The sequence below is a fragment of the Pelobates fuscus genome, chromosome 6 (assembly GCF_036172605.1).
Source record: "Pelobates fuscus isolate aPelFus1 chromosome 6, aPelFus1.pri, whole genome shotgun sequence".
In the NCBI taxonomy this organism is placed as follows: domain Eukaryota; kingdom Metazoa; phylum Chordata; class Amphibia; order Anura; family Pelobatidae; genus Pelobates; species Pelobates fuscus.
This window is the reverse complement of record NC_086322.1, coordinates 257,565,054-257,592,257: the sequence shown is the minus strand read 5'-3', so window position 1 is coordinate 257,592,257 and position 27,204 is coordinate 257,565,054. Positions and strand designations below refer to the sequence as shown.

The window sequence follows — 27,204 nt, the reverse complement described above, 5'->3', positions numbered from 1 at the left end:
CGCGCGCGCGCGTGCGTGCGTGTGTCTAAAAAAGGTAATTGGCACAAATAAATGACCAAAATACTTTAATATTTAAAATACACAAAAGTTTCCATAACGCGTTTCATCAACAGACTTTGTCAAATGGAATTACAAACACTACCTGGCACATGGTATTATGTAAGAACATAGGTGATTTGAATTTTGGCGCCAAAATTGGTACCAGCCAATGAGAATCAGTTAAAACAAAATTAAATAACACAAGTTTAAAACACATATTTAATACTTTAGCTAGATTCTTTATAGTAGCCCAACCTATTTGGGCTTTAAATTTAATGAAAACGAGCGTGGGAAAGTATAAAAGTTAGTGTTTAAAATATGTCACGTGACTTGCGGCACTTCCGCATTTCGGGAGTTAGACCGCACAGCATCTTGGGAAATGTAGTAAAAAACAGCTGCGAAAAGCGGCCGTTTAGATTAGAGCAATAGAAATTTGATATTAAAAAAACAGATAAAACCATCTTGGGAGATAAAAAAGGGGATATATAAGAAGCCATAAAAACTTAAATGGGAAATTGCCACGTTTAAAAAATATATAGACGAGCAGATAACTCCCCGTGGTTTAAGACTTCTCAAATTACCCACTTCTGATCAAGATGATCTTGAATTTATGGATGAATGGAATAGCAAATTAGAACTATGCACTTTTGGTTTGATGGAAACTAATAATAAGATAATATAACTAATAATTAAGAAAAGTAAAAAACTGTCTATTTTAGACATTGAAATAAATGATCTTAGATAGAAACTTCTTCCATTCACTGAAACCAAGGCATATAAACAAAATTCCATACTAATCCAGAACAAAATCGAAAAAGTTGAAGTAGACACAAAACATCTGAAAATTAAGAAATACATCAGAGATATAACTGACTCCTCGAACAAACAAGTGAGAACTTATCATCTTAAGAAAAAGCATACTTCAGATAACAACATTTCTAGAACTAACTATCATGATCACAAAAATCATATGTATACTCACTCCAACTCCTACAACAACACAACATACCAACAACCCTCTAAATATCAAAACTATGCTACACGGAAATCTCACTATCAGTCCCCATCCACAACAAGACCTACAAAAACTGCAGTCCACCGATATAACGCCCCTTCCAAATTACCTTATCAAAGCAATACCAACATATATCAATTACCTTCTTATAAGCAAAGAAAACCTTTTCATCACGCTTATAATCCTGTACCACAATCCCCCAAATACCACAATTCCTCTGGTTTCAATTTCTCACCAAAACCCCAAAGATCACGATACACAAATGACCACAATGAAAATTCCAATTACTCCAAGTCACCCACCATCCCAAATCACCCTAATAGGTATCAACTATTGTCAGTTGATTCAGATTTTGATAATGAGGATCATTTTTTAGAAATACGTACCCACCAGCCCTCACTAGCACAGACGCCACACCCATCACGTTCCCAAAAAACAATTTTAAGTATAGAGGAAGACGAAGTGGAAGACGGGAACAAAAGAGAAAGATTGGAAAGATAATAATACCCCCTAAAGACTCTTACAGTGGTATTTTTAATCTCTCACATAAAGTTTTATCCGCTGCTCAATTGTCTGTCCTCAACAAAGGTCTTACATTTGCTCCCACTTCTTCATTTAATGCATTCCAAGCTTTGCTTGATGTAAATAAATGTGTTAGAAAAGCTACACTCAAAAGATTTTTTATAAGTAAAAGCGATGAAATCTCTACCCCACTCCCATCATCACAAATAAACAATGGCCCTTCATAAATACACATCTTAGAGAAAAATCTAAATTCTACCCATCCCACTGCAAATCAGCCCCTTTGATCTTATTTGAAAAACTTGTTCAAAAAGATCTTGAAAAAAATCAAATACAAGAAATATGATCCCAATAACCTTACAAATGCTGAAAGGATGGCTATTAAAGAATTACAAAAAGATAAAGAAATTGTAATAAAATCAGCCGATAAAGGTGGTGGAGTAGTTATACAGTACAGTAAAATGTATATAGACAAAGCTCATAGGCAACTGAACAATACAAATGTATATGAAAAACTTACATCTGATCCCACAAAAAATATACAAGTAATTTTATCCACTTTTTTAAATAAAGGATTAAACTTAAATATTTTTTAAATAAACAAGAATTTAATTTTTTAAACAAAGAGTTCCCCATTACCCCTGTAATTTATTTTCTCCCCAAAAGAACGAACACCACTCCCCAGGTAGACCAATTGTCTCTGGGATAGGTTCTCTTTTATGCAACCTTTCCCAATATATCGATACCCTTCTCCAGCCTTCTGTCAAACTTATGAAATCCTATTTAAAAGACTCTATGTCACTTTTAAAATTTTTAAATAATTTTACTTGGCAATCCAATTTTATATTAGTTACCTGTGACGTCCAGTCACTTTATACCATTATTCCCCATGATATCGGATGTCAGGCTGTTAGAGAAATTTTAGCTTCAGAAGCAAAAATTCCTGCAATCCAAATAGATTTTATAATAGAAGGTATTAATATTATTTTAAAAAACAATTATTTTTGTTTTTTAGATTCTTTTTACTTACAAAAGAGAGGTACTACTATGGGGACTAGGTTTGCCCCTAGCTATGCCAATTTATTTATGGCAGACTGGGAAACCCAAGCCATTTGGGGTAATCATATATGGCGGGCAAACCTAGTCTCATATTTCAGGTATATAGATGACCTATTTTTTTTATCTGGGATGGTACAGAAGATACCCTTGTTGCTTTTATCAATCATTTAAATATTAATAATAGGGGTATTATTCTTACACACGAATACAGCAAGAAATCTATGAATTTTTTAGACCTAAATATTTTTATCAAAAAAGGACAACTCCAAACGAAAACATTTTTTAAAAAAGTGAGCGCTAATACGGCGATAGATAAATCGAGCTGCCATTATAAGCCTTGGCTAGAAAGTGCCCCTAAAAGTCAATTCTTGCGACTTTGCAGAAATTGCTCTGAAATCAATGACTTTAATGAACAAGCAGACCTTTTAAAAAATAAATTTGTTGAAAAAAATTAATCAGAATCAGATTTAAATGATACAATCAATACAGTAAAACAAAAAGAACGCAAAGACCTCCTGATGTACAAAAACAAAGAAAAAAATGAATCTATATCCCTTCCGGTCATTTTTAATTTCAACAATAAAAGTAATAATGTCAAAAAAATAATAAAAAAACATTGGCATATACTCAAATATGATGAGATACTTAATCCTATTTTACCAACACACCCAAATATTGTTTTTAGAGGAGCACCCAATTTTAAATCAATTCTAACCACCAATTTTACTAATAAATCCCCGATTAAAAGTTTTTCTTCTTTTTTTCCTCAGACAAAGGGCTTTTTTAAATGTAAACAATGTATAGTATGCAGAACCACAGACCCTTCTGTCCCATCTAAAAAGTTACTCAATTTATGTCTAATATAACCAATAATGTGTATAATATTTATGATTTTATCTGTTGCAATACGAAAAATTTTATTTATCTGCTTGAGTGCCCATGTGGTCTCCAATATGTGGGGATGACCACAAGGTGCTTAAAGATAAGACTGAGCGAACATTGCAGAAATATTAAAAATTAATATCTGAATAATACAGTATCCAAACATTTTATTGTGCACAATAAAGACCCACAGTTACTTAAATGTATCGGAATAAAAAAAATGTTCCACCCCCTGGCGTGGAGGAGATATAAAAAAAGATACTTGGAAAAACAGAAATGGAATGGGTGTATAACCTTAAGACCCTTATACCCCATGGTCTTAATGCAGACTTTGATTTGCACAATTTTTTATAATTATATACATTATACTTTTATATTAATCTGCCTTTTATATGTATATAAATAATCTCTTATAATTGCATAATACTCTTTTAGTCTTTATAATGATTCTTTTTTTTTATTATTTATTATGTTTCTTAGTTGTTTAAATTAGGTTGCTACCTCTTTAATTACTTCTATTCTATGTTATTATCCAATGTGTTTTTATTTATATATAATATCGAATTCTTAGCTGCCACTTTTAATATGGCTTCTTATATATCCTCTTTTTTATCTCCCAAGATGGTTTTATCTGGTTTTTTAATAATATCAAATTTCTATTGCTCTAATCTAAACGGCCGCTTTTCACTACATTTCCCAAGATGCTGTGCGGTCTAACTCCCGAAATGCGGAAGTGCCGCAAGTCACGTGACAGATTTTAAACACTAAATTTTATACTTTCCCACGCTCGTTTTCATTAAATTTAAAGCCCAAATAGGTTGGGCTACTATAAAGAATCTAGCTAAAGTATTAAATATGTGTTTTAAACTTGTGTTATTTAATTTTGTTTTAACTGATTCTCATTGGCTGGTACCAATTTTGGCGCCAAAATTCAAATCACCTATGTTCTTACATAATACCATGTGCCAGGTAGTGTTGACGAAACGCGTTATGGAAACTTTTGTGTATTTTAAATATTAAAGTATTTTAGTCATTTATTTGTGCCAATTACCTTTTTTAGATACACACACATATATATATATATTATTTTACTCATATTCTATCCTGGCCTTTTATTACTACTTTTATATATTTTTATTGGTTTTAAATATCTGCCTGGAAGGTTCCTGTATTTAAAGAAATCCTAGGTGGGGATCAATCCACCTATGCTGACATCATAGAGCAGTCGGTCTGCTCTCTATTTGTAAGTACGTTTTATTTTTCACCTATATCGACATTGTTATACGGTGAGCACTATTGGCTGCATCAGAAACGGAGAGATACCCGCGACATATCCCACAAGCGGGGATTATACCGCTGTACGCGCTTTACCCCAGAGCTGGATTATAGCTCTTGTAAATGTGAGTTCTCTACCATCCTTACTTTCTATGCCCATTTTTGAGCCATACATATTGCACTATTATTTGTCCCCGTCTTTTATCTTTCATATAAGTGGACACGTTATCACACTTGAAGATCTCAAGATCATACGTAAGGATTAACCATTTGGACTGCTTTTACTTGGACTTTGCTATCTTTTATTAAAAGACTTTTTTTTTTTTTTTTTTTTTTTTTTCTGTGCATGGATATAACAAACAAGAGTAAAGTGCCACATCAGCACGCATAATGTATGTATCAATATTCACAATTTGGCATCATAATACTGCACTTTTTTTTTTTTGATGTACAGGCACATTTTTTATAGTATTGACATGTCTTCATAGGTGAATTACATGAGTTACGTTAAGCATCTTATATAGGTGAAATACACGAGTTACGCTAAGCATTATTAGTAGGTGAAATACACAAGTTACGCTAAGCTTTTTTCATAGGTGAAATACACGAGTTGCGCTAAGCGTTATTCATAGGTGAAATACACGTGTTACGTTAAGCGTGTTTCATATGTGAAATACACAAATTACGCTAAGCCTTATTCATAGGTGAAAATACACGAGTTGCGCTAAGCTTTTTTCATAGGTGAAATACACGAGTTGCGCTAAGCGTTATTCATAGGTGAAATACACGTGTTACGTTAAGCGTGTTTCATATGTGAAATACACAAATTACGCTAAGCCTTATTCATAGGTGAAAATACACGAGTTGCGCTAAGCGTTATTCATAGGTGAAATACACGAGTTACGCTAGGCATTATACATAGGTGAAATACACGAGTTACGCTAAACATGCTACATATGTGACATACACGGGTAACGCTAAGCACTTTTCATAGGTGAAATACACGAGTTACGCTAAGCATTATGTAGAGGTGAAATACACGAGTTACGCTAGGCATTATACATAGGTGAAATACACGAGTTACGCTAAACATGCTACATATGTGAAATACACGGGTAACGCTAAGCACTTTTCATAGGTGAAATACACGAGTTACGCTAAGCATCATAGGTGAAATACATGAGTTACGCTAAGCATTTGACATAGGTGAAATACACAAGTTACGCTAAGCATTTTTACTATCAAATAGCCTAGCTAGGACGATTATTCAGATGAAGTAATGTAAGGTATTATAAAACAAACTAGATGCAGTGTCATATAGAGATTAGTTTCAAGGTGATGGCAAGCTAGGTAACTGTCTGATTATACTTCAGTAGGAAAAACACAGTTATGTGCAGTCAGTCGATTTTGTAGGTATTAGGTTAGACTGACTTGGAGTTGCAAAGAGTGTATAGGCTATAAGTTATAGTGAAGCAAGAGTAGGTCAGGTACAATAGGCATATTATTAATACAATTGCTGAGTGTGAGTTAAATGTCAAGGGGCATATTAGCCTGGACATAGCCGTGCCTAGTAATGTATTAATCTGTGTGACAGATGGTACTATGCCTGGCTTTGAGTTTCAGTCCTTTTGGGGGGTCAGCCGATGCCTTGTTGGGGCTGTGTATGTGCCTCATGTGGTGGTCCGTGCAGCTGGTGCAGTCTCCTCGGTGTGAAGGCGCTGACATCCCCTGGGCCAGGTAGAGTTGCTGAAGGCACTGAGTGTAGCTCCGACCAAGCTGTGTGTCGGGTAAGGTTCGCCTGTCTTGGGCTGAGGTAGCATTGTATGTACCTTCCTGAGGCAGTCACCTCCCCTGATCGAGCTCCCCTCCGCTTCACTTGCCTTGTCTGGGGAGGTCTTGTGCTCGGCTTCGGTGGTCCCCTCCGTGTCACTGCTTTGCATGGGGGGTGAGAGTACTTGACCCTCCACTTCCGTCCAGCTACTGATTTTTTGGGCCTTGTAACTCGATTCTGCCCCCTCCGATTCGGGTTAGCGTCACCCTTGTGAGGGATCTGTCGTTGGGGTTGCGCTGCTGTCTGTCTCCGTCTGGCCTCCTGTGAGGTGCGCTGTGGTGAAGTCTGGAGTGGGTCTGCAGACTCTGAGGCTCTCATACGGGCTTCCAGGGAGTCCCAGAAATTAGCGAAGATGCTGTTCAGCCTCATCTCCGTTTCCCGCCATGCGTCGGAGGTGTGAGAGGCATCCGCCATATTAAAGACCGCTGGGTCGGTTGGTTTCAGGCTCCACGGAGCCGGTACTGGCCCATCGCTTTGCCAGGGAGTCGGCTGGGGGTAGACCGGGATAACCCCCACCGGTCCAGAGGGGGGGGAACGAGGGCATGCAGACAGATTCCCGGCGTGGCTTTGCAGCTGGGGAGCGGCCGTCTCCCCTGCGCCCGCCATGCTTGTAGGCCCAATTGTGAGTTGTGCTCGGTTCGTCGCTGGAGAGGTATCTTTCTCTATTCCCCTCGGTGTCTGCTCTCGAGTGGTAGCTTTACATTCACAATTAAGTGCCTGTGGGTCTGTGAAATTAGCGTTAAGTGCCGAGTTTAGCAGGAGCTGCTGTGGTGAGCGTCCTCACGGCTCTGCGGTCAGGCCCCGCCCCCAAAAGACTTTTTAACTACTACTTTTCCATTACTTACATTTTTACTTTGTATTTTGTGGCGCAACCTTTTTTACTATTGTTTTACACCTGTCTTGTTTTAAATGGTTTTGAGGGATTCCTTTTAAAGGGTTGCTGCTTATAAGTTGACCAGCGCTGTCTCATTGTTTTATTTTTTCTGCCCTTTAGAAGAAACTTCAGGTGTGCCTGGATATTTATTTTTTTCAATTTGAAGATGTACGAGAAAGTAGGGACTACTTTGTCTTGTGATCAAGCAGGACGTGGAGAAAACTTGACTTTTGTCTTTAAGTTTGTCACAGCTAGCGATGGCTCTGGAAATCAATCATCTTCTTGCAAATCACATAAGTTGGTGTATAGAGAATGCCATGATCTTGTGGTCTACTGCACAGACCTCTGTGCTGTACTCTCATGCTTGCATGAAATATATCAGATGGAGAAAGAAAGCAGGGCTTCAAGTATAAATCGTTTAAGATTAATGTAAAAGGTGTTCTAAAAAGTAGAAATTATTATGAGGAAAATGGGATGTTTATTTCAACTTACCTGCGTTGGTAGATCTGAATCTGCTGTTCAATGTGCTCACGATATAGACTGTCTGGATTCTTCTGAGTCACAGAAACCAACTGCATAAGTTCTGATCTGAGGACATACACAGACACTCAGCCACATGCATAGTTATCACTATTTCCAGGCATCTGGAAGACAGAACTGAGAACTATACAGAATATTAACATGATAGCTCACAAGCCCACACACAGCTGTAGCTAGGACCCTGTATACAGACTCCTAGAGTCGGAATGGATTAGGTTTGAATTACATTATTCAAAGAGATTGTATTGAGAACAAAGGATGTGCCTAAATTCTTAGATTAAGACAACCTTTCATGCAAGGTCCCTCATTCAGTAGAAACGCAAATCATTTAAAAGGCCCTTGATGAAAGTATAATACTGAAATGTGCATTGATACACACTCTAGGTGTATGAAATGTGGGGGGGAGGGGAGGGGGGGGGGGGAGAGTGAATCTGACCAAAACTAAATCTAGTCATAAGGCTGAAAGGCGAAAAATCCCCACAGTAATGATTATGTAGCTTCTAAAATCATGTTTTACTTTTTAAAGGTATCCTATAGTGCCAGGAAAACAAAAGCAGTTTTCTTGGCACTATAGGGTTAATAGGTCCCCCCTCCCTCGGGGCTGAAGGGGTTAGAACCCCTTTAGCCACTAACCTGAATCCAGCAAAGACATCAGACGGTGGGGGAGATCTAATGCGCATGTGCGGCAATGGCCGCGTGCGCATTAGACCTCCCCATAGGAAAGCAATATTCAAGGCTTTCCTATGGGGAAAATCTCACGTTGGAGGTCCGTGAGAACGTCCAGTGTCAGATAACAGACCAAAAGTCTGCAAGGATTCCGGAAGCGCCCCCAGTAGCTGTCTGGGAGACTTAGTGCTGCAATGTAAACACTGCAATTCTCTGGAACTGCAATGTTTTACATTTCCGCACTAAGTGCAAAAGGGTAACATCACCCAGACTACTTCAATGAGCTGAAGTGGTCTGGGTGCCTACAGTGCCCCTTTAAAAAAGATGAGAAAAATTAAACAGGAGATGGTTATCTTATCCATGATTTTAAAATTATTAAACTGCAAGACTAAAAATGCAAACATAAGTTCTATATTTATATGCATTAAAAGGTGAGGTGGCTTACTTAGATCTATATACCATTCCACTCATATGCTCCGCACTTACAATTCTAATTTAGCCCATGGCAAACTACGCTCCCTAGGGGACACATTTGTTATGAAAGGCTGCCCGCTCACCGCCCCCCTTAATTATCTTTTGTTCTTTCTTATGGAAAGAAACATATTCTTAGAAACCAGCACCACTGCAGAGATAGGAAAAAAATAAAAGCAATATGGAGTTAACTTCTTGCCTTCCAACAATTTATATACTTGTTTTAAATTTAGTTTTTTACTTAAAAAGCAAGACAATCAGACTTCATCAAGCAGAGAACCATTTATTTTCCTTTTGTTCCATAACTGTCTCATTTGTCAGAGAAACATTTTTTTCTGCCAGATCCAGAAATATCATCTACGTGTCGGCAGACTGGCTTATATAAATACAATTATTTTTAACATTAGAAGGTTAGTTGATCTATTTAGATCATTGGACTGGGTCCTTTAAAAAAAAAAAAAAAAAATAGCAATTTAAGAGCAAAACATTTTTTTCTTTAACCCCTTAAGGATCAAACTTCTGGAATAAAAGAGAATCATGACATGTCACACACGTCGTGTCCTTAAGGGGTTAAAAACAAGCAAAAAAAAACGATAGTGAACCAGTAAATATTTCATATCATTCAGAAGGTTTGCCTTACTTTTCAAGAGATTTTAAAATATAGTTGTAATTGTTGTGAAGGAATATAGCACTCAGGGCCAGATCTTCATACATTTTGGACTTGGACAAAAGTTTCAGCTGCAGGTTGCCAAGTACTTTGCCTGTATATAGTGCAGAATATGCAAAGTGAGACACATAGCAGAAAAATAAAATAAAATATGGTAGATTATAATAGGGTGTAGAAATGAGTGAAAAACAGAACACAGGAAAGTCCTATAGTCAATAGTGCTCAGAACAGAGGAAAAAAAAAAAAAAGACAAAAATGCCAAGAGAGTGAGATAGAGAAGGATGATAGGCAGGGTGAACTATGCCATAAATCTCACATTGGCTAAAGTGAGAATTCTAAGTGAAATTTACATTTAAGCCCAAAATAGATCTGGACAAATTCTCTTAGCTGTGCATTCAGTTCAACTACTCTGGCCTTAAATTCCAAGTACATCTTGAATTCACTTGGAATTTTACTTTAGACAATAACCCTGATAGATGGGATGTACCTGGATTGCAAGGGGTAGAGGAAGTTAGCGACAGGTGGAATGGATAATTTAATAACCTCAAAGTGCCACAAGGGTTCTGTTCGCCAATCCTGCTAGCGAAGCCCATTATACTCACAGATATAGGTGCTCAGCAAACGGCGGCTGAACTCTGAGCTGTAACTGCTAGCATTCGTGCTGGTTTCTGAAACAAAATAGCCAAAGGTGGAATGAAAGACACTGCAGTCAATCACCAAAAAAAAGACCCTATAAAGTTATTGAACGACTAAACAATACAGTTACTTGGAAGAGAGACTGAAGTGGCCAACAGTAATAGAAATGCCAAAAACGTAGCCACCAAGAAAAAAAAAAAAGGAAAGTGTATGGTAATTTATATTTTTGGTGAAAAGGTTTGTTGCAGACACCGGAGAGCCTTGCGCATCAAAAGACAACTCTAGCTCACTACTAGAAAATTAGAATTTGATGGAGCAATCAAAGTATATCTGCCAGACACAGATACAAATCACATTTAATACAGAGCCATTTGCTACACTGCCCCCACCCCTACCCATGAAAATAAGACCAGTTTAAAATCACAGTCTCATAAAACACATAAGCCACATATTAGGAGTGGTGATATACTGCTCCCTTCTGGTACTTAATAGAAATGACAACTTCTGATGAGCAATTGGTCCATAAAGTTTACCCACTGTTCCATCTTCCAAAAACAAACATTTGTTATTTAGGATAGTACAATGCACAGCCTAAACATTCTTATTGTTCTTAACTAGAAAGTGGTAATTAGCAGCAAAAAAAAAAAAAATAACATCCTTTACAAATTAGAATCTGGCTGACTTACGACATAGCTCTCACACATTTAAATCATTTTGAAATAATTGCTAGATTTTCCCACGCACTGATTTCAGTGCGTGGGAGTGATACATGTAGATCAGTGATAGGAAACCTTCGGCACTCCAGATATTGTGGATTACATCTCCCCTGATGCTTTGCCAGCATTATGGCACATGTAGTCAACAACATCTGGAGTGCCAAAGGCTGCCTGCTTCTGATGCAGATGTTCTATAGTAACCGTCACAGAGAAGTAGTAGATTTACTACAAAATAACAGCACCTATAAATTGTATGCATATAAGACAATCACTGTAGAACAGACAATGCACGTGTTTAACGAATACTTGTCACACTCCTATTTTGTACGTCTAATGATGGGGAGTTCAAATGACAAAACGTCCAACAGCTGTTGATCAACTAAATTCAAAAAGCATGTGCAGACAGCATTCATCTCCTGAAAACTTTAAACACACACACACGAGGCTGCTGCAGATTCAAGCAGGCAATTTACAGAGCACGAGATTAAAAATGTCTAAATTAAACACACTTTGCAATTATAAAAATATAGCTCTTTTCAGGAAGTGTGTAGGAAGGCTGTGAGAGTCTAAGCCAAGGAAGGTGTAGCTAAGGCTGTATAAACAAAGTAATTTAACTCCCAGATGGGATAAAGCTGAGCACTGAGAGTGCAGAGGCACGATCGAAACACCAAAACTACTTAATTAAGCTAAAGTTGTTATGGTGCTTAGAGTGTCTGTCCGTAGCTTGACATTTAGGAAGGCAGGGGTCAGATCAAAGAAAGAGAAATTATATTCTAAATATATAGGCAGCAGACTTAATATATACAATAAAAAAAATTTCTCAATGGGGAACAAATTAAAAAAATAAAATAAAATATCAAGTGAGCCAAATATATACATAGTTTAATGTCTTCTTTATCACCACAAACTGGGAATTTAAATAGTAAACAGGGAACAGAATTCATGGAACCCCTAGGAATATTACACTGCTTACCTCTAGGATCGATAGGAATATTGTAAGTGTCCCCCAGAACTATTGAGAATAGAGCAGGAAGAGAAAGGAGAGAGAAGCAAAGTGGGGAAAGGGTCCGGAAGAACAAGAGGGGGAGGAACATAAATCAGTTTAGTGCAGCAAATAGAAAAGACAAAGTTACTAAAGCAAAAAGTTATGGGTGCAGTCGGAAAGGAGATAATATAGGGGATGCCAGTAAGAGAAGGCAAGTGGAAGGCAGAAAAGTAAATGTAAATTGAGAGATGTAAGATGGAAATAGATTAAGGAACTGAGTCGAGAACATAGAATAAAGAGAAAGCAAGAGTATAGAAACCAAACACAATGTTGGTGAAACAAAATAGAAGGGGCAGCTGTATGGACAAATGTGGGATACAAAAAAAACAAAAGAAAAAAAACAAACTTAATACAGTTGCTATTCAGGATAACTGCCAGGAGCAGAAACATGCAGTACTTTCCAGCAAACAGACCGACTAGTCATGCAAGGACGGGTACGGTGGCCTCTTCTATGAGTGCATTATAGGGGATTTCTGCTCATTGTTTTACTAACTGTGCATGCACAGCGTGTTGCTAATTCATCTGCAAACCTATGATTGTAGTATGCATTGGAGAACTGGAAGACAAGTTAGGCAAATTAAATTGGGGAACCGGGACTGTGCTATTTAAAGACACCTGGACTTTGATGATTCTAAAGTTACAAGAGGAACAAACAACATTCAATGTTCACCAGTTGTTTCCCCGCTCCCTCAATAAATAAACATAATATCTATAACAGGTTCATGGTCTCAAACATCCAGATGAACAGAAGACATCCTGTCCATAGACCAGGTATGGTCACCCTATCTCGGAAACTCCCAGTCTAAATCAGCACTTATAAACGATTCAGCCGTGGGTGGCATCTAACAGCTCAATGATGACCCTCGTCTATCTAACAATAGAATTCTAAGGCACTTTTTATATCACAGACTGGCAATGCAGTAAAACCAGAAAGCAGTGCCATCAGAGACAGTGAGCTCACTGTTCTATCCAGCCAGAGAGCTGCTACTATTTTACTTCACCTTTGCTTAAATAAGGATATGCCAAAATCCTGCACTGTAAAATGTTTAGTAAGACTTGGTTAGAAAGGGCTGACCTAGAGATAATCTGGATGGGGACACAGACTAGGTTACTTGGTTGGAGAGCACAGTGCTAGAGACAATGCACCTTAGTTGGAGGGCACAGAGACAAGGCTAATTGGTTGGAGGATACAGAGACAGAAACAAGATAATCAGGCAACAGAGTAAAGAGATAGAGACTAATGTATCTGTCTGGGAATCACAGAGGTAGAAATAGTTTACTTGGCTGGAAAGCACAGCGAGACACAGGACAACTAGGATGGAGAGCACAGAGACAGACAAGCTAAAAAGACTCAAAAGCACTTAGATGAAAATATGCAACATAGTTTGAGAGAGAGACAAGGTAAAACTAAAAAGTTGTGAATCACAGAGGGGAAGCAGAATAGAAAAATAGTCAACACAGTGACTTAGAAAGTGTACGAGAGGAAAGGATGGATACGAGAAGGAAAAGAAAGCCGAAAATGTAAAACGATGAGTGACTCCGCTAAGACACAAATAATATGAGGTAGGTGCATATTGTGTGAAACAATTTACATTTTTCATCTTCATTTTCAAAAATACTATGTATACAGGATAAGTCAGAAGTCAAGAATCAGAAAAACAAACAAACAAAAAGTTAGACGCCTATTATTAGAGAATGATGAGATTAAAGTAGATGATATTCTCAAAAGGACATTTAAAAATGTTTTACAGAAATATAATTCAATTTATATTATATTGATGCTTCCCGACATGACTCATTCCTTCAATACAAACAAATAATGAAGTTGATGTTTGAAGGAGGTGACCTATATGACAACATACAGCAAAAACATACTTTCCATAAAAAGAAAGCCAGGGTTGCTCTGGATTGATGAAGGGACAGCATGCGACAAGGGAGGGGTGGCACAGGATTACCTTGTGAAGCAAGCATTGCACCTGCAGTCTCCTGGAACTCAAGCAACTGTTGCAGGAAAAGGATGGCCTGGACAACAAGAAGAAGAGGGTAAGTAGCTTAGTTACTTGTATTGTCACACACATAACGACATTAAATCCAATCTCAATGATTTGTGCTTACATTACTGGTCAGCTCGTGTACTGTGCCATCCTTGGACATGCTGTTCTCTTTGTCAGGGTCATTCTGTAGGAAACGGAAAGGACATTTCTGAAGTCATACCAAACCTTATAACACTGAGTAGATAGATGTTCCACGCAATGTGTGGGGTGCCTTACCTTAATACTATCGGCAAAATCCTCAAGGGCTTTGGCTCCAGTTGTTTCTATAGAGGTGATAAGGTTCGGCAGCTTGTTTTTAGTGCTGGCGGCAGTGCCCTGAGAAGGGAGAATACATTGTTAATATATTCAATTCCAAAAAGAACCCATTAGAGCACCATGGGAAGGGACCTACAGTCCCTTAGAAATATTTTTAAAAAATCAACTTCCAAAGGCTTTACAGAGTAGTGGAAAGAGGAAGGATTTTCATTCAGGATCAGGAGAACAAAATTATATACAACGTTTCGGCGTCATACATGATTAAGGTTTGACACCGAAACATTGTATAGAATTTTGTTCTCATGATCCTGAATAAAATTCCTTCCTATTTGCACTACTCTGTGAGTCCTTTGAAATTTGACATTGTGAATTTAAAGAGGATGTCCCCTTTCTAAATACGAACCTGCAGAACTTTATCAAACTCAGGTTTAGTGAGCTTGAGGTGTCTTAGGATGGGAAAGATACTAAGGACAGACGTGAAATCATGTCTAGAGTTGGCTTTCTTGGCGGCCAAGACAATGTTCTCTCCTTCCAAAATGAGGTTATCTAAGCTCTCCTGTAAAGAAAAAAAAAAAACAGGTAGGTTCAATGGGCTAAAAGATAAGGTCCATGATCAAAGAAAGTTCTCATTTTTGCACAAGCATCAAGGGGATTGCAATGTAGAAGGTATCCCACCTGAATGAGAGAATCAAAGGTCTTCTTCTGGTGGTGCTCAGGAATGATGTCCATCAGTAACAGGTACTCGCTTTGCGCAAGGCGCACAAAAGCACTGATACAGTATATGTAGGTGTCGGTTTCCAGATCCAGCACATCTTCCTTACCTAGATTGAATCATAAAAATTCAGGGAACACAGTCGTATTGTGCTCATTCACCTATAGGCAGTAGTATTCTCTGTCATGTAACAGTAATGTTCTCCAAGACATTTAGGAAAAAAAAAAACTTGTATGACTCACAGTGAGAAGACTATCCTGTATGTCCCATCTGAACAAAGTACTTACCAGTGACTGACCCATGTTTCTCTCCCACGGTCTCTCCGTGGTATCGGCCACGAGATTCTTGATCATGACCTGCTCAGTGGGGAGGCAGGGGATAGAGTTATCTGGCATGTCACAGACAGGCCTAGGTCACTCAGAGTGGCTGTCCGGTGTCCGAAAAAGGTGGAATTGGGTGGATTGACGTGCAGGCAAGATGTGCTCCCTCTAGCGTCAGATAATATAACTCTCAAACCCTGCAGGCTACATCCGTTTCAATTGACAACATAGCAATAATTTTCCATTATTTGTCTTTTTTTTTTTTTTGTATACAATATATTGTATGTAGCCATTTTCAAATTCAGTTTTTCTATAATTTTTTTAACACTTTGCCTTGCCTTTATGGGCTGAGCAAAGGTAACGTTTTCTCTAAAGGATGCAGCCTGCACTTGAAAGCTATGCCATTTAATTCAGAGTTCAACCACTACTGATTTAAAATCTTCATCTAGAACACGACTCGAGAAGGTGTTCTGATCGGAGATTCAACGCGAGCAAGGCCCTTGAAAACCAATCACCCAAGAAAAGGATGAAAGACATGCAAATTACCTTCCAGGACTCCAAGACCGGACCCTCCCTTTTTCCCATCAAGCCCGTGTTGTGAGTACTGTTTGAGGAGGTTCTGAGCCTTGCGGATAGTGCCTGTCACCAAAAAGTGTAGAAAAGAAAGAAGAGGGAGGGGAACAAGAACTTGGAGAGTGAGCAGGAAAACCCACAGACACCAAAATGAAGAAGAGATAGAGACAATCCCCAGCCCAAGATCACACGACCATCTTAAAATGAGTTAGTTCCGAAAACATCACTGTGCTGTAGCAACCAATGGCCAAAGCATGCTGAAAACTGCAGAAAGGAGACGCTACTCCATTTAGGAAACACAGAAACTTACACTATCTGACAAACTGCACCTTCCATATAGAAACAAAACCATAAACCTAAACTGAAATGTACATCCCATGGAATAACAAAACATGTGCAGATTCCAGGTCCTCATTGGTGAATTTCTATATTTTGTTCTACCAATGTGTTTCATTTTTAAATTATCGATATGCAGGAACTATGTCATCTCGAGGGCTTCTCTTTTAAAAGACAAGGTAAATCTTAATCTAATAACATTTCTAGCCTGAAATATATGAATTTCTGGCAATAACTAAAAAAAAATAATCTAGGGCATGAAGCAATGTTTCTGTAAGAATCTCTGAATACTTAATATCCTACGCAGTGATAGGTCCTTTAATAGATCTGACATTGGTAGCTTAAAAGGTTTCTATAGACAACATAACAACTGCATTGCAATAAAGTTGATATAGTGCAAGGACGTCACAGGTGCCTACGAACTTCAAGGAGTTAAACCGCTAATGAGCGGTTCAGTCACAGACATTGGAAGACGGTGCTCGATCAATCTGACCAGCTATTTCCTTTCTTGGTCTGAGGCTTTAAACCAGTGATGGCTAACCTTGACATCATACATTGTTTTTGGACTACATTTTCAAAACTAGCTGAGCATCATGGGAAATGTAGTCCAGAAACAATTTAATTTAATTTAAAACAGAGAAGCCTTGGACCGGGCAGAGACGAACATCTTCAGCATATCACTAGCTCCCCATTCGGAAAAGTGAGTGAGCAAGATATATACTCTTTTCACGCACTTATCTGAATGGGGAGCTAGTGATAGGCTGACACTCTCGGTCTAACAGCGTTGCCCGGTCAAAGGTATTCTGATTGAAGACTCGGAACAAGAAAGGAAGTATCTGAAAAGAGTGTTAGGGCACCGTCTTCCAAAGCGTGGGGTTAAACTATTTGTGGAAGGGGCGGGGTCTGACTGCAGCGCCGAACAGACGTGTATGTCTGCAGCTCCAGCACTGCCAAGCTAAATCGCCTGATTTCTGCACTGATAAAGGTCAAGAGTCGGCTCATCTTGCTGCCCAAATGACAGAGGACCTACACGAGAGTACCGAAAATGTGGTGTTACTCACCGGTCTCAACTAATCGACTAACACGGCCTACCAGCATGGATGGTGCGAGGGAGACGGCCGCTCCCCAACCACCACAACACCTTGCTGTACACACCAGTGTGGAACCCCGTTCCATTCCCCCCACCATGGACCGGCGGGGGTCATCCCGGTCCCCACCGACCCAAAGCACTCGGCTACACTGCCTCCAGCAGTGACTATTGCTGTGGCACTATAATGCATGACGTGCCCTTTGTTAATCCTGTGACTATTTCTTTACTGAGCGAGATATATTGCTTATCCACAGTACACACGGCATGCATGTTCCTTGGCCTACCGTTAAACTCTATCTACACTATGCTGACCAACCTATTAGTTGCTATGCATTACAGTATAGAATGACTTGACACACTTAGCAAAGAATCTCGTTAACGTCTACATAAAAATGAGACCGCATGATTGTGAGTTAAAATGTCAAATACATAGCTGTGGAACACAATGGCGCTCTGTGGGAAATAATTCTGAACACCACCGACAATGCTACTCTGGGGGACAATACCATACCTGCTGCTGGCGTGGGCGAAGAAACGTTCTGGGACACTTAAGTTATTCAGCTTGTTTATTTGCTAAGAGCCTAGCTCCTGTTACACACTTAATTTTACAATCAGTGAACGCCACATACCTACTCATGTACTCACTATAATAATGACCATTAATGCCAGTTGGAGTAAGTTAGTGTTTATTAGCTCAGCTCATATACTCTAGAGCAGGCATAGGCAACCTTCGGCACTGCAGATGTTTTGGACTACACCTCCCATGATGCTTTGCCAGCATAATAGGTGAAAGAGCATTATGGGGGATGTAGTCCACAACATCTGTAGTGCCGAAGGTTGCCTACCCCTGCTCTAGAGGATGCAATTTGACTCTTCGCTGTGCTATTTGACTCTTCGCTGACCTGTGTATATACATCTCAATTAAGCAGTGCACTAGCTTGGCCTGGAGTGTTCTAACTACCCAAACTTGACCGGTCTATATAACATACATGCCATTACTCTACTCCATCTTGTTTTACCCTATCTATGCTTTTTCTTGTTTTTCATACTATAAAATGTGCAAGTTACTCCTGAGTGCCACGGTGCATAAACGCATACATACCAAGCATGTACAAGTCATAGCTGTATAAATAAGCATACGCAGACTGTTTATTCACATTGCTCTGACTTCTCAACAACTATGTCATTCAGTGTATTTAATATGCTTGCTAATGCCATTGGGGCACAGCGAGTTATTCTGTTATATGTCAAACATTGCACAACAAATAAAGAATAAAAAAATAAAAACAAATATTTGCGGAGTATTATAATGGTTTATCGCCTTAAAGTAAGATGGCACCCTCTTTGCAATGAAGTTGTTATGGTGCCCAGAGTAGTCCTTTAATTTTAATTGCAGACTCACAGTTACCTTGATTTTAAAGTGCGTCTATTATTATAACAGATATTTGGTTATAAAGTTGTGGTTGGAACCCACAGCTATAAAACTATTGCCTTTATACAGAGTGACAGCATGCTTGGAGCATTAAAGAAAGCCCTGGAGAAATTTAGGATCAGAGTAAAGACTCAAGCCACCAGTTCATGTGGGGTGGGGTGGGGTGAGGGGAACAGAAAAGGGCTCCTTCCCCCACTAGATTTGGACACTCGGAGAGGCCTGTTCTCTTGGGTGGCTGCAGGCTGATAGAATAATGGATTAATGTCACAAGAACAGTTGCTAAAGAGAAAGATGAAAAGACAATGAGAACAGAAAAAAAAACACAAGTGAATGAAACAAGTCTTGTGTTGCCAATAGGAAAATCCTAGATGGCCTGACTCCTCTGCCAGTGCAAAGACTTACAGAAAGCTATAATGGCATTAAAACACGGATACGTCATATTAAAACAAAGAAGCTGGCTCAAAGCTTGGTGTTACACATGCCTCGGATGTGTTAAATGAGGCGGCATGGACATTATATGATGCTTAATCTAGGTTAATGCCTTAGCACACTGCAAGGAATAAATGCATTACCTGGTATGAAGACTGAGAACGGGACATATAAAAAAAGAAACAATACGGTCAATGTCTGATGAAATATAATCATAATTTCTGTTTTCTCCTAAAATATAAGCAGGTATCTGCCTGCTCACTAGTATGCCACTCTTGTAGAGCATCGGGAAGGGACCATCTGCTATAGATTACACATGAGCACACTATAAGCCATAGTGTAGATTACATGTTGTACTATGACACAAGCATACAGTAGGGTACCGTTGTTGCTCACTGGAGTTTGCTGGTAGGGCTTCATGTAACTATTAATATAAAAAAAATCATCCAATAGAAAATGGCTTTTTACAGGAGTGCCCTCCAGCACATTTTGTTCTCATAAATCCAATTTTCCAGGTCTGATTTTATCCAATTTTATAGGTCTGATTCACGTGGCTCCTGTTATGAGGTTTACATTACTATCTTTAGGTTACTTATACACACACACACACATCTCGGTGCACAGTTCCCATGCTAGAAATGATTATATGCACATGAAGAAAAACGATGGAATGAAGTACAACATAACTCGTGGATTAACAGGTCAGCCTAGACACCTTAATCAATACAACCCAAAAACCCAATGTAGTGTTTTTGGTGCCAGGAGTGTCCTGGCACTGTCCCATAGTAAGAAATCAAACAGATCAACTGTTTCAGGGCCCCTGATACCTCTGTTTCTGCCTCATTTGATGACAGTTCTATCAATTCCATATTTGTTAGCCAATGAATTCCGTATAAACAAGCAAATTTTAGGCCAGGATAGGTGGTTAGACCAGAGGTTCCATGGGATATATAAAATGATTTGACTACTTAGCATGGGATGGTACCAAGGCACTGCTGGTAATAACCACTACTGTGTGTTGCAATGGTAATGACGCATAGTCTGCCCCTTAAGGAGAAAATAAAAGTTATTAGAAAATGTTCTAAAGAAACATATGGAGGTGTATACTTGAGAATGCTCTGAGAAGCTACTTCTGTAAGTGATCTCAACATTTGTCTGACCTGGTCTCTTGGCTGGCTTTTTGGTAGGAGTGTCCTTCCTCTTGTTCTGCACAGCTGGGGAATAGGGCACTCCTGAAGATGAACTATTCTTCCGAAAGTGTTCCTTCAAACCTTTGATGGAACGATCCAGCTGACTGGAGCGTATCTGATAGTATACGTTCATGAAATCTAGAGTAGAAAGCATGCAAATATAGAGACATGAGAAAAATGTAAAGACTTTTACAGACAGAACAGAGATCCATCTGAAAGTGAGGATCAATGGAATGAATAAGTAGGAGTCCAAGGGAACTGAGAACAAATAGAGAGAAAAATAGGATGATTTCTGTTTAAAGTCAATACTTTAATTTGACTCATACAGCAAACAAATTACCTTGGTTCCTTCCGTACTCTACTAGCCATTGGGATATACGAATGACATCCTGCAGACTTCCTTCTGGCAAATGTTCCAGGATTCCTTCGTCCTGAGCATCCAGCTCCTCGTCAGTGCCAATCAAGTCCAAGATAAGAATAGGTGGCACGGGCTTAGTATGTCTTTGCAAGAGGCCTCGGAACTCAGCATCTAAAGACTCTTTCCCTTTCTCAAACAGAGATTTCTGCAAAGACCAAGACAGATAAACATGCTGCTGTCTCAATACTTTCTCAACTTCTTCTGCACCAATGCAGTACAAGACCAAAAATATACCAGTATACCACTCTCTAAGAATCACAACAAAAAGACAATAGGTTGAACTTACAGAAATTAAAAAGTGAATTTCCTGTTATGGTTTGAACATAAAATATATTAGAAATGACCGCCCTCCAAGGTCTTATTTAATCCATATAAAAGTCAACGTTTCAGCCCCCACATGGAGCTTTCATCAGGACAAGATGTCCTGATGAAAGCTCCATGTGGGGGCTGAAATGTTGACTTTTATATGGATTAAATAACAGTTACATTTTATTAGAAAACTATCACAAAGACCTTGGAGTGCGGTCCTTTCTACTATATCTACATGATTTTGCCAGACCTGCACCAGGCATCAAGGATTTAACCAGGAGTGCAAGCCCTTGTTATTTATATATATATATATATTTATTCTCTGGGGTCAGTGGTGTATCCTGGTTTTGGGACAAGAGGACAAGACTCAGGTGCCACCCCCACCCAACCCTTCCCCGCATTCTAAATACACACACACATTCACTGACAGAAACACATACTCACTAACAGACACACACACACACACTCACTGACAAACAGACACACACTCACTCACTGACAAACACACACTCACTAACAGACACACACACACTAACTCACATTAACACTCACTTTTTTTTTTTTTTAAACCCCCCCCCCAGCCTCCTTACCTTTAGGAATGCTGGGGGGGGGGGGGGGGTTCTCCCTCTCCCTGGGGCTGCCACTCAGGCTGATGGGCTGACTGCTGGGCGGGAGGCGCTGGCGAGAGAGCACTTTCCCCTGAGCTGTCTGCTCAGCTCCCTCGTGCACCGCCCGCAGAGTGAGGCCGGGAGCCGGAATATGACGTCATAGCAGCCAGCCCATCAGCCCGACCAGCATGTCAGTTAGCCGCAAGGCTAACAAGACATTTGCCCTGGGCATTTGGGGGCGGCTTTTTTTGCCGCCCCCTGGAAAATGCCGGCCAAGGCAAATGCCTTGTTTGCCTAGCGGCTAAAACGTCCTTGTCTGGGGTCACACAAACATATAGAAACAATTACACCCATCATTACATTTTAAGCACTATAGGGTCAGGAATACAAACGTATTCCGGACCCTACAGTGTTAAAACACTATCTAGCCCCCCTGGTCCTCCTAAATATAGTAAAATCTTACCTTTATTCTAGTCTCCTGGTGCTGGCTCTGCCCCGATCTGCTGCATGGCTGACATCATCAGAAGTGATGATCTCAGCCAATCACAATGCTTTCCCATAGGAAAACAGAGCTTGTAAAGGAGGCAGATCAGGGGCAAAGCCAGCACAAGCCAAATACAGCCCTGGCCAATCAGCAACTCCTCATAGAGATGCATTGAATCAAAGCATCTCTATGAGGAAAGTTCAGTGTATTCATGCAGTCTTCACACTGTGCAGCACTGCCCCAGGAATCACCTCTAGCAGCCATCTGAGGAGTGGCCAGTGAAGGTATCCCTAGACTGTAATATAAACATTGTTTTTTCTCTGAAAAATCAAACAGTGTTTACTGCAAAAAGCCTGAAGGGAATTATACTCACCAGAACAAATACAATAGGTTGTAGTTGTTCTGGTGACTAAAGTGTCCCTTTAAGTGACTATACCACGTACCTATTATAACACCCCATATAATGCCAAGCTGCTATTAATGTTGAGCTCCCATAACTAACCCATAACTAATCAGATTTAATGGAAACTTTGTAAATCCAAGCGATTAAAAACTATAAATGCATAATTTGCTGTCACATCAAAGCCTAGGACCACAGAACGTACAACTCTGTTCAGCTCGGGGCTGTCCGGATTGTTGTCTTGAAAATACTCAACAGCCTTCTGGATTTTGGCGATACAACCAAGATATTCTTCCAATCGCCCCGAGGGCCTGAGAGACAGAAAGAAAATGGTTATGAGGCAGCAGGGAATGTAAAGTCAAATTCTGGGTAAAATTATACTTAGTAAGTCATGAATGAATTACTTATTCTAAGGGGTTATTAATTAAATAGTTATTTATATGGACTTGCAACAAAAAATAATTTCCATGTCAGCAGAACTGATTTTTGTTTAAATCCCTATTTTGTTCTAAATTGATGTCAGTTTATAACTCATAGGTTAATGAATAAAACCTTTAGGATACCAGACAAAGACATTGTTATATTACCTGTACAGAGCTGTATATTTATTATCGGTAAAGACAGGAATACGTTATACCACATCAATCATTACACAAGTTCAATATTGTTGCATTGGAGCACAGACCAATTACAAATTAATTGTTCAGTCTAATCAGGCTGTGACAGCAAGACCGAATGAAACTGTATGAGAGCTGTAGTATCAATAACAGTACAGTACATTTCATGATATTGCTTATAAGATGGTAAACAGTGCTACTATATAGAAACAGATATCGGTCATCTTTCAAACTTTCCGTGAGTATTCTCCATCACCGAACATTATAAGGCAGGTTCAAATGACCTCACTATCCTACAGTTTGCATTGTTAAAGGGACACTATAATCACCAGTGCAACTACATGTATTCCTGACCCTATGGTGTTAACACGACCATCTAGCCCCCCTGGGCCCCTCATTCCTCCATAAATATAGTAAAAATCTTACTGTATTCAAGCCAGAAGCTGTAAATCTGCATGCTGTTAGACTCAGGAAAAACAAGCAGTCTGCTGACATGTGATAGCCTGATCCAATCACAGTGCTTCCCCATAGGATTGGCTGAGACTGACAAGGAGGCAGATCAGGGGCAGAGCCAGCATGATTCAAACACAGTCCTGGCCAATAAGCATCTCCTCATAGTGAAAGTTCAGTGTCTGCACGCAGAGGGAGGAGATACTGAATCACAGGATGCTATGCACAGTGCTGCCCTGAGCTCTGCTGACAGCAGATCTGAGTGGATGGAGGCATATTATGCCTCCATCAGCTCAGAAGTCCCTCTGGTTCACTCTGAGTGACTGCAACAGGAGGTGTTCCTAGCTTTCAATGTAAACACTGTATTTTATCAGTAAATACAGTGTTTACATGAGAAAGGCTGCAGGGAGCTATAGTTCTCACCTGAACAACCTCATTAAGCTGAAGTTGTTCAGGTGACTATAGTGTCCCTTTAAGCTAATAAAACCAGTGTAGCAGTAAAAACAAATCTAAGTAACTCATTATCCGTGCACACATTCCCTCATAGGGAGCTGAGACATCAATTCATCCTGTATGTCTTTTGACGGTTGTGGCGAAAGTAACCTAGCCACTGTTTTTTGGAGGGACCTGTTTGCAAGCCTCCTGCCCTACGACTATGGCCCTGGGATGTATTGCCCTTTAACTGCATTTGGGCATAATGGATTTGTATAATGCTGTTCCTGGCCCTTTAAATACTTTGGAGCAGTGTTCCAACTTTAAACTGGCACTTCGAATGCAGTCGAAGTGCCGAAGTCATCGAAGTGTCGAAGTGGCCGCCATTCGACAAACGAACAAGTGGCAGCGGCCATTTTAACTTATTCGAACGCGGTCAGCGATGTGTGAAGCCAAATCTATGGAACTGTTTGCGGCTACCCAAATGCACGAACACCGCTGACCCGTACTTACTTCGACACCGCGGCTGGAGACTTAGTCCCGTTCGAAGATTCGAACTCCGGTTCGAATGGGACTTAGCCGTTTTTCTGCATGAAATTGACCGACCGCACAGCCCAAACCTATGGAACTGTTTTGGGCAGGAAAATGTGCTTGCGGTCGGTCATAAAGGACTTCCATCTAACTTTTTATCCACTGGATGGATTTGTGTGATTTTTGGTTATGTTTATAGTATGCTGATTATTAATATGTGGTTTTTATGAAGATGGAATGTATAGTTTTGGAGTTATAAAAATTTATAAAATGTATAAGTTTTAGCTTGGAGATAATTGAGTAGATACAGTAAGAAACTCAATTCTCTCCCAAGCAGCGGGGAGGGAATATGTGGGATGTAACCGTTATCTTATTGGTTGATGCCTAATTGCCTGTGGGAGTCTGCCTTGCAGGGGAGTCCCTGTCATTAAACCAGAGTTCTTCTTCACCCTCAATCTAGAGTCCTGTCTCTTATTGGGGGAATTGCTATATCACTACAAGGGATTGCTATGCTCTGCATATTCTCTTGGCTAATCACTTCTAAGCTCTTGTAAGAGCTTGCTCCTGCTTCACTCTCTTGGAGGAGAGGATCACCCACTGGAACCTGGAGCCTTGTCGGAGGTCCAGGGTGGAAAGGAGACGGCGAGACCCCAACCAAGCTGCGGCGGTTCGTGGGGTCTGCGGTGGTTTTGGTGTCTGCAGAGCGCTTGGAGGCCTCTGTAAGCGCTAGGAGCATCCTTCAACGGAGGTACCCAGTCGGGGTGCCAGGTGATCCGTTACAACAGTGATTTAATTAGCAACATAATTTTTAAAGATGGAAATTTTATCTATACCCTATCCATAGTTTTTTTTTCTTTTGTTCAACATGAATTTGTACATGATACGGTCACATCCAAAGTGAGTCCCTGGGGGGCGGGGCCGGGCCGCCAAGCAGCATGGCAGCAGAACACGGAGGCTCCGAGCTTAAGCCCTAAAAAACGGCATAAAACTTGCTAAAAACCTGCCCCAGGACCGGATTACATGCTGCAATACAATGGGGCACTACCCGAGCACCCATGTGATACCAGATTACGGCCAAAACGGGGAGCACCGAAACTGATGAACCCGGCCTACACACCTGCATAAGCCTGCTTGAGGGCAGCTGCAGACAGAGAACAGATGCCTGATTGCCTGACCGGAAGAAAAAGCACACCAGCTATGTGGACGCTGGTGGAGATTTACACGGGTGAGAGCAGCGGCCCCGCTCCGCCCCCCCCCCCCCCCCCGGCCGGTGGGGGTAATCCCGGCCTCATGGAGGATGCAAGCCCTGGGACGGACGCAGCCGCCCGGGGTACACGCAGGCCTCCTGTACAGGCAATGACTGCCTAACCGCGGCCGCCTGCTATCTAGACCCGAAGTCAAGGGACGATTATTGCCTGTGCTACAGGATCAACACACACCCTGGACTTAACGGCCTACAACAGCCCTGTCTTACCCTCAGAAGCTGTCTCGTGGATGCTACAGCTGCGGGTGAAGCGGGCCCTGGAGGCGATGCACGTGGGCGGGGGGGCCAGGCGGGATGTTGCTGCGATTTTCCTGGGACCCGCTGGCCAGATGCCGCGATCCTTGGACTGTGCCATGCGGGGACTGAAGTGCCGTCACCCTCAGGTTTTGAGGAGGGCCTGGAGGTAGCTGTCCCCGACGCTGTGAGCCCTCGTAGGGTGGAGCGCGGCAGCCCCCGGCGGACCAGTGGCTGGGAGGAGGCTGGCGCTTGCCCGAGTGGCCGGAGAATGGTGAGACACAGGGCGGCCTTCACCCCGACCATCTGGGTCCCCAGTGGCGCGGTGGGGGTGCAGGGGATGACTGGCAGGCACACGGACTTTAGGTGGGGGGTCCTGTGGACTGGTGGGTCCCCGAGTGCCCGCTGTGCTGCGGATCTCCCGGATGGAGGCTTGGCGCAGCCTGGGGGGATGCTGCGGAGGACCGGTGCCCCTGGGATCAGCCACAGATGCATCAGCAGCCGGTTCCCCCGCTCGGAAGGCTCGTATCCGTGGCCCCCCCAATGCTTGTGGACTGAGTTTATACACGCTGAGAATTCACTACTGTTGATTTAATATGCACAAAAAAGTTTTTTTGTGTTTTTTTTTTTATTTGCTTTACGTTGCCCTCAGAGGCCCTAGTTAACTGTTATTACACAACGCGCTACACACAGGCTGATTTAAACAGTTAAAGCCCTCTCCCCGCGAGCAGCGACCTATATAAGTCAGTGGACGCCTACCAAAATACACAATTAGGGCTGGCACTTTTCTCACGCATTGTCACCAGGTACTATAGCACATAGCCACTG

At 40.7% G+C, this 27,204-nt stretch overlaps 1 protein-coding gene across 11 annotated transcripts in view; it reads right to left on the bottom strand.

Moving 5' to 3' along the window:
- The window catches only part of EXOC7 (exocyst complex component 7), a 52,237-nt gene that overhangs the window by 13,356 nt on the left and 11,677 nt on the right, over positions 1–27,204 (bottom strand). Inside the window, exons 4-18 of one of the 11 annotated variants that reach the window (XM_063459012.1) lie at positions 23,054–23,159; positions 20,970–21,192; positions 20,600–20,767; positions 19,583–19,594; positions 16,126–16,218; positions 15,547–15,615; positions 15,223–15,368; positions 14,951–15,103; positions 14,509–14,607; positions 14,354–14,416; positions 14,194–14,260; positions 12,167–12,205; positions 10,444–10,509; positions 9,815–9,935; positions 7,990–8,085 (exon numbers count right to left, since the gene is read on the bottom strand). In XM_063459012.1, the coding sequence (XP_063315082.1) occupies positions 7,990–8,085; positions 9,815–9,935; positions 10,444–10,509; positions 12,167–12,205; positions 14,194–14,260; positions 14,354–14,416; positions 14,509–14,607; positions 14,951–15,103; positions 15,223–15,368; positions 15,547–15,615; positions 16,126–16,218; positions 19,583–19,594; positions 20,600–20,767; positions 20,970–21,192; positions 23,054–23,159 (1,521 nt within the window). The remainder of the gene's footprint in view (positions 1–7,989; positions 8,086–9,814; positions 9,936–10,443; positions 10,510–12,166; positions 12,206–14,193; positions 14,261–14,353; positions 14,417–14,508; positions 14,608–14,950; positions 15,104–15,222; positions 15,369–15,546; positions 15,616–16,125; positions 16,219–19,582; positions 19,595–20,599; positions 20,768–20,969; positions 21,193–23,053; positions 23,160–27,204) is intronic. The other 10 variants (XM_063459004.1, XM_063459013.1, XM_063459005.1 and 7 more) reach the window with 10 other exon arrangements.